The sequence below is a fragment of the Mirounga leonina genome, unplaced genomic scaffold (genome assembly GCF_011800145.1).
Source record: "Mirounga leonina isolate KUSES-001 unplaced genomic scaffold, KU_Mleo_1.0 Mir_115, whole genome shotgun sequence".
In the NCBI taxonomy this organism is placed as follows: domain Eukaryota; kingdom Metazoa; phylum Chordata; class Mammalia; order Carnivora; family Phocidae; genus Mirounga; species Mirounga leonina.
In genome coordinates this window covers 97,787,072-97,795,245 of record NW_023270268.1, presented here as the reverse complement: position 1 = coordinate 97,795,245, position 8,174 = coordinate 97,787,072, and the positions used below count along the sequence as shown (strand labels likewise).

Genomic DNA, 8,174 nt, shown 5'->3' with positions numbered 1-8,174 from the left:
CTCCCCTTTCTTCCCTGCTCTTGTCCACCAGCAACATTCCTGTGCATCTTTTAGAACTCAACTTGACTGTGACCATCTTCTTCACTAAGGCTTCTCAGGCATTCTCCTCACCGAAGCTCCAGTTTTTGTTCAGGTCTCTATTCATTCCTCTCCCACTAGGATATGTGCCTGGTGAAAGGTGCTGACTTTAGCCCAGCTCCACAGAAGTCCTGATCAACACAAAGAAAATCTCGGGCTCTGCCAGAGATTAGATAAAGAATTGTCCTGTGGCTTTGGCCAATTAGGAGAAGAAACGAATGTGGGGCTTTTGGTCCTCATGAGTAAGATGGGATTTGAGGAAGAGATGGTCAACCCTCTTCCTCTGAACATGACATATGGCCTTAGGGGGGCCGCCGCCTTCTCACTTCCAGCCTGAGGATGAAGCAAACACTGAAAACGGCAGAGCACAGATGAGGATAAAATCCAGGCCCTTCAAGATTTCATAGAGCCATTGAAACAACCAGATTGAAGTTGGTTCTACTTCCGGATGCCTTCTTCTTCTTCTTCTTCTTTTTTTTTTTTAAAGATTTTATTTATTTGAGAAAGAAAGAAAGAGTGAGAGAGAGAGAGAAAGCATGAGTAAGGGCAGGGGGCAGAGGGAGAGGGAGAAGCCAACTCCCTCCTGAACAGGGAGCCCAACGTGGGGCTAGATCCCAGGACCCTGAGATTAGGACCTGAGCCAAAGGCAGATGCTTAACCCACTGAGCCTTCCAGGAGCCCCTTCTGGTTGCCTTCTTATGTAAGATAATAAATGTTTTTATTGATTAACTCAGAACCCTACTTTCTGTTTATTGCAGCTGAAAGCTTTGTAATTCATCCAATGCTTTTCCTGACCTTCAACCCACAAGTTCAGCCAGAATTGAGTACTCCTTCCTTTGATTGCTCTGGCATTGTGTACCTACCTCCATTACAGCATCAGTACTGGGTTTTCATGATCTGCCTTTCCTTGCTGGTTTCTTGTTATGTCTTACTATAAACTTTAAATCCCAGACCAGTTTCTTGGTCACCCTTGGTTTCTCATCACCCAGGTGGCAACTGCTGCCTTCTGTGTACTGTTTTCCCCATGATGTGGGTAGGGTTCCTTCTTCCTTCATTTTTAAATCACTATTAATCACATGAAGGCTGTTGTATATAACAGACTTTAACTAAATGCTAACAGAGAGGCATCCTTAATTCGAGAATTTTTTAGCTACCCCATCATGGAGAATTTACAACCACCCAACTTTCTTTTTGTAGCTAAGGCCTAGTCTACTTCTCTTACCTGGTTCCTCAAGGGTCCCCAGATTCCCGTCATTGGAGCCCAGAAACAGAACTTTTTTAAAAAAATTATGCTGACCATTTTGGTTCCCTTTATTTTGATATTCCCAATGCATTTTATGACCTGAGCTTTACCTTTACTCTCTAAACTGTGGGTTTATTTCCCTAAACAGAAAAAATTTCCCCTTCTGTGTCTTCCTGCTTCCAAATTGTAGAAAGGACTGAAGTAAGATTTAAACAAGCGATTTTTAAAATCTCTCCATTGCACTTGTATTCTCAAAGCTTAAATGTGGGGGCACCTGGGTGGCTCAGTTGGTTAAGTGTCCAACTCTTGATTTCTGTTCAGGTCATGACTCAGGGTCATGAAATCGAGCCCTGCATTGGGCTCCGTGGTCGGCCAGGAGTCTGCTGGAGATTCTCTTCCTCTCTCTCTGTTCCTCCCCTCCTCAAAAAAATAAATCTTTTTTTTTTTAAAAAAAAAAAAAGCTTAAATGTGATATCCTTGACATGTGGTGACACTCAATTTTTAATAATATCCAATCCTTCCTTGAAGATAGTAATTAATTTCATGAATATTTCATGTGTTATTTCACTTTTTTATTTTGTCCTTTTTTTGAAGACTCCCATAAATTCCCTCTTGAACCCCAATTCTCACTCCAAACAAAACAAACTCTAAGGTCCACTTTGCGAGTGCTCTCATCAGCAAGCAAGGCAGGTCCACACTCCAGCTGGCTTCTTAGTAACACCCTACAGTCACTTAACTCTGAGTGTCTTAGTTTCCTTTTTTGTAAAATGAGGAAGTTGGTCTACCTATCTGCAGCTTCCTTCTTACCAGATAGGCCTCAAAGTCATGGGCCATGAGAAATGGGGTTGGACCCAAGAAGTAGAGAAGGCCGGCTAATTTTATTTGTAGCTCGAACCATCTGCTGCTGTTAACACTAACAAGCAGCTATTTGGTTCTTTAGTGATTGAAGATCTCAACACTCCATTTAAGAAATAAGTGAATACTGATTTTGGTTTAACCACCAAGAGAGTCTCACATTTCCTCTTTCCCTGAAACTAGACTATTAATATCCACCCTTATCTCGTTTGATAAACAAAATGTTTCTACCAAAACTAAGTGGCAGAAGTAGTACAATTCAAGTTTGGGAACGAAACATTTTTTTCTCTTTAATTTTAACAATTGTTTTCTTCCTTCTGTAATTGTCCTAAAATTACCCCAGAAAACCTAAAGAATTAATGAATGTAGAGACAGTTGAGTGGAAAAATTAAAGAAAAAAATACAGGATTACTATCTGAGGCTAGATTTTAGCTTTCTTCAAAATGTTAAAAGAATTAAGTTGAAGCACCATCTAGTGGTTCTCAATTATGTTTTGCTAAAGGTTGCTCCCAATTTTCCTCAATTTAGGGCCACAATTAATTTGTTGTGCATGTATATATGTATGCATATATGTGCTTAAGAAAGAAAAACTGTTTTTTATCTTTATGCAGGGCTAAGAGGTTGAGAGAGAGTAGCTATAGCTTTTTACTCTTCCAATCTGACATCACATAGAAAATGATGGCAGTGAAGAAGCATGAATTCAGATAAATCTCTTCCATGAATAATGGAGTCCTTTCATTTCAATGATGGCAGAAAAAAGGATTAACACAATAAAGCCCCATAGATTTCAGTTCCTCTGTTTCTCCTGATCAGATCCTCTCTTAAGAGCCCACAACAGTGTCTTTATCTTCCCAATCCTGTAATGCAGACATGTCCTCACATGTGTAGGGATTGGCTATTAGATGATTTTGCACATCTCTAGATTCCCAAGCCCTTTCCTATCACAAGTCCACAGTATCCTTCAGCTTTACATAACCAGCAATTCTTCTGGAACTATCATGGAGATGCTCTTATACCTATGATTGCTATCTTCTGAAGTTATGTCTGTTTCATAATCTCTATGGGAAGAATGAAAATAGAACATGAAAAATGCTCATGAATAGAGTATAACCAGTGTTGCAAGATTAACAGCAAACCTTGAATTTGGCAAAGTAGGTACTTGTGTTAACCAGGGTTAAGTTCAACTGTGTATGGAGTGAAACTCAAAATAACAGTGGCATGAACACAGTAGTGTATTTTCTCTCACATAAAAGAATCTTATGGTAGGTATTCTAGTGTTAGTATGACAACTCCATGGTCATTAGGACCCGGGATCCTTCTGTCTTTCTTTTCCATCATCTTAGTGTGTGGCTTCCATCCTCAATGCTATCCATGGCCCAAGTTGGCTGCTGGACCTCTAGTCATTACACCAGTGTTGTAGTCCAGGAGATAAGGAGGAAAAGCAAAAGAAGATCTCTTCTTTCTCTTTAAAGAGATATCCTAAAAATATCACACAAGATATATGCTTACACCTTATTTGAGAAAATTTTAATGGGTAGTCATATTCAGTTGCAAGGGAAACTGAGAAATGTCTTTTAGTTAAATGTGTCTCCATACAAAATAAAATTGGAATCATGTCTTTAAGCACTGTATCAGAGATCTAATACCACAATAATGCTGTGTAACAATCACAAAACCTCTGTAGCAACAATTGCTTAAATGACTAGGATCATCCGAGGGTCAGCTAGGCAGCTCTTCTGACCTTGATTGAGCTTCTCCCTTGTCTAAGAGATGACTAACTGTTGCATTATCTAGGCTGGCCTCAACAGTGAGGTGGCGAAGGGAACTAGGATGACCCAGCTCTGCTTTACATGTTTCTCATCCTCCAGCAGACTAGCCCAGGCACGTTCTCATGGACTAGCAACAGAAACACACAGGACTTCTTGAGATGTAAGCTCAGAACTGGTACACTGCCATTTCTGCCTCATTTGATTGGCTAAAGCAAATTACATGAGTTTGAGAAAAATGCACTTGCTTTATGTTTCCAACTCAAAAAGTACTAACAAATTACATGGATTGAGGGAGGGAGAAAGATCTGGAGTCATGAATACAATCTACCACACAGAGAAAGGGGAAGATGAGCATTGGCTCAGGCAACTAGCAATCAGTGCCTCATTGTTTTTGAATCTGTGATTGAACTATGGTACTAGACTTTTTTTCCATTCTGTGCCCTGTTTTAAACATGAGGGAGTTATAATTAAAAAAAAAAGAGAGAGAGAGAGAAAAGAGCTAATATAAGTTATATATGAAATTATTTACTGGTTGATTTCTTGGCTCATGTTCAGTTACTAATGAAATAGGTATTAATCTTAGCACTTGTCCTATTCTTTACTGTAGGCAGAAACTAGCTATCTGTACCCAAACCCTGACTCTATTTTGCTGAGGCAGCTACACTACATTCTCCAACTTCCATAAAAGTGTGGCCATGTGACAAATACTAGCCAATAGAATATGAACAGATGTCATTACTTCTCCAGGCCTGGTTCATAAAAACCTCCTACATAAAATCCCTCATTCTCTCTGTCTCTTTCCCATTCACCAGCTGAATGGAGAATACTCTGAGAAGGGCAGAGCTAGAGGATAAAATGCTGCCTCAGAGCAGAACCACTCCTGTTCCCTGACCTAGATCCACCAACCTACCCTGGGATATGATGTGAGCAAGAATTAAACTTTTGTTGTATGAATGCACTGAGATTGGGAGGTTGTTTGTTTCAACAATTAGACTAACCTACCTATATGTTATCTTCCAGATAGTAGTCTGCATTCATTTTCTCCCTTTGGGCTTTGCTAAAAATAAAAGTAATAGCTTGAGGGGCACCTGGGTGGCTCAGAAGGTTAAGCGTCTGTGTTTGGCTCAGGTCATGATCCCAGGGTCCTGGGATCGAGCCCCGCATCGGGCTCCCTGCTCAGCGGGGAGCCTGCTTCTCCCCCTCCCTCTGCTTCTCTCCCTGCTCATGTTCTCTCTCTCTCTCTCTGTATCTCTGTGTCTCGAATGAATAATAATAATAAAAAAGTAATAGCTTGAATCACCTGCCACCTTACACAAGAAATTTTTCCTTTAAATAAAAGGATACTTTTTACTATAGGATTACCATATGTACCAATGAAGATAGGGTTCCTGTTTACAGTGGCCCTAGAAGATGTTGGGGTTTCACCAAGAACTCTTATTCTTACCACCATTAATCCATTCCAACCTGGAGTACAGATGAGAGAGAATTGAGACAATGGAGCTCTAAAAGTTGAGGGGACATTCAGCACCAATGACTCTAAGAGCTCCTCATTTGGGATCACATTATAATTTCTTTGAAAATAAAGGTACTGCTAAAAATGACTCCTGGCCATTTATTCAATGACCAGGCCAAACATGCACTAATTGCTAGCAAGCAAGAAAGGGACGGGAGGTTGGCTACAGATCAACTGGAAGGCAGTGTTTGTAGTGGCTTCTGACATTGCAACATTATTTATCATCTTAAAGGGGCAGAGGAAACAAGAAGCACTATCCAAAGAACCCAAAGGGGTACAGAAAAACTGCAAAGCCTTGTAATTTGCCATTTGCTGAGCCATCTTCCTCTTTAGGCTAAGAAGCAGGGCTATTTTTTGTTTGCAAATAAGAACTCAGTAAGGCAAAGGAGAAAGTAGATGACTCATCCCAGGCATTTATAATGGCAGGCAGCAAGCTTTGGCGTGTGTATAAATACACATTGCTAAGACTTTGAAACAGGATTTGCCAACTATCACAGCGATTTACATAAACACAAAGGTATCAATTCGTAATAGGAGCAGTTGAGTTAGATGCTGAACCCAAAGGCTGATCTTCATGATGTCTCATCAAATCTAAATTGACTTCCAGATTTTTCAATTTCATGCTCTATGAAAAAAACATAAAATATATAATTAGTGCAATGAATACAAGCCTTCAGAGGCATAGAAACTAGGGAGTAAACACTTAAGAAGCACCAGTTGAACTTCATTTCCCCCACAGAATTCTTGAAGGGTGGCCCAGGACAGGTTATCTCTCAGGAAAGCACTGTAATGAAACAGAAACTTTTGCCCCAGTGCTGCAGGCATCTCTGCCTGGGCTCCCCGGTGTTAACAAAGCTTATACATCAAAGAAAGGGCTAGGGGAACAAACAATGTGCCAAAAAATGCATCAAGCTGTTCCCAGGACATTGTAAACTTAAAGCCTTCTAATGATGTTTTCTTTCTAATGAGTCTATATTTTTTTAGACTTCATTGCCTACCTGCAATCATTTATTCTCTGGAAGTAGATGAATCCCACGATGACCAGGATAACCAAGAATAGAGAGAATTTCACATAGAGAATGATCAGTAAACGTGATGCTGGAAATTCCAGAGTTATGACACCTTAAAATACAGGCAACACAGCAGAGATAAAGAGCCATTTCAAGGATTCTTCTAATAAACAAAGTAGGGTCAATTGTTTAAAAGAGACCTTTAAAATATTCTTAAAAGTTCACAGACTATCATAATCAATACACCGTCTAGACTACAATTCAAATGCTGTTAAGATATCCTTTCATGACAGAGTTTAGGAACTGTGTCTGTGTTTTATAAAATGGCAGATTTTCAATATTTTCTAAATGAATAAATGCACAGTAAATGTTGTTAATACTTCCCAATTTTATAAGAAAAAAGGAAATATGCTTTCTAACTTCTTGTGTAAATGTTAGTCTTTTAGGGTATTGTTATTAATATTTTGAGCACTATCTGCTATTTTCCACACAGTGAAGTAATTTTGTCACTGAGTTGCTGTCACCCCTTTAATAGGGTATTTTATGTCTTCTTACTTTCATTTATTCATCTGTAAAATGGCCCCAAGAATTGTTAAAAAGATAAAATGAGACTAAGTAGGACTATCATTCTGAAGTTTATTTCTGCTATGAAAATGGTAACCAAAAGTAAACTTTAAGTACTATTCTGACTCTTGGCTCCAAAAGTCATGTCATCCTGTTAAATAAACTGCTCAAATACTAAACTAGAAGAATGTCAGACAATCTCCTTCCTATGCACTCTCAAGGAAGAAGAAGACATGGTCTCAGCCTGAGTTCAAAAGACTCACAATCCAATTGGAGACATCAGATCCATACAAATGAAAAGATCACTTATGAGAGAGTGAACATTGCTAACTAAGTGAGCATTACAGATTGTAAATCATCTCAGGAATAAGAAAACTGAATCAACTCCAACTGGGAGGTTAGGGTGAAGTGGGACTTGAACTGAGCCTTGCCAATAACAGGATTAAATAGGTTAAGAAAAGAAGGAAGAACTTCCCAAGGGAAAGAAACAATTTGAACAAAAATTTGAAGAATTCATTAACTTAAATCAAATGTGGTAGAGCATAGAGTCAGGTACATAGAGATGAATTCTGTGATGATCTGAACCTAATTCTGTAGCTATTTGTGTATGTCAGGCGCTGTGTCAGACTCTGGATATAGAAATGAAGAAAATGGTTCTTACTCTTAAGGAGTTTACCTTACACTGGGAGTCAAAGAAGTTAGAGTCAGTTACAGGACTATGAAGTACTCAGAGGCATGCATGAGGCATTACATGAGCACAGAGTAGGAACAGCTAAGCCAAACTGCAGGGTGAAAGAAAATTATCCCAGTTTTTTTTTTTTTTATTACGTTATGTTAATCACCATACATTACATCATTAGTTTTTGATGTAGTGTTCCATGATTCATTGTTTGCATATAACACCCAGTGCTCCATTCAGTACGTGCCCTCTTTAATACCCATCACCAGGCTAACCCATCCCCCCACCCCCTTCCCTTCTAGAACCCTCAGTTTGTTTCTCAGAGTCCATAATTTCTCATGGTTCATCTCCCCCTCCAATTTTCCCCCCTTCATTTTTCCCTTCCTGCTATATTCTTCTCCTTCTTCTTCTTCTTCTTCTTCTTCTTCTTCTTCTTCTTCTTCTTCTTCTTCTTCTTCTTCTT

The 8,174-nt window shown here is 39.3% G+C and overlaps 1 protein-coding gene across 1 annotated transcript in view; it reads right to left on the bottom strand.

Annotated features, from left to right (window-relative positions):
* Window positions 1-3,186: 3,186 nt before the first annotated feature.
* Window positions 3,187-8,174, bottom strand: part of LOC118007104 (cell surface glycoprotein CD200 receptor 1-like) — a 124,293-nt gene continuing 119,305 nt past the window's right edge. Inside the window, exons 10-11 of the mRNA XM_035000168.1 lie at window positions 6,457-6,580; window positions 3,187-6,083 (exon numbers count right to left, since the gene is read on the bottom strand). Of these exons, the coding sequence (XP_034856059.1) occupies window positions 6,077-6,083; window positions 6,457-6,580 (131 nt within the window). The 3' untranslated portion in view covers window positions 3,187-6,076. The remainder of the gene's footprint in view (window positions 6,084-6,456; window positions 6,581-8,174) is intronic.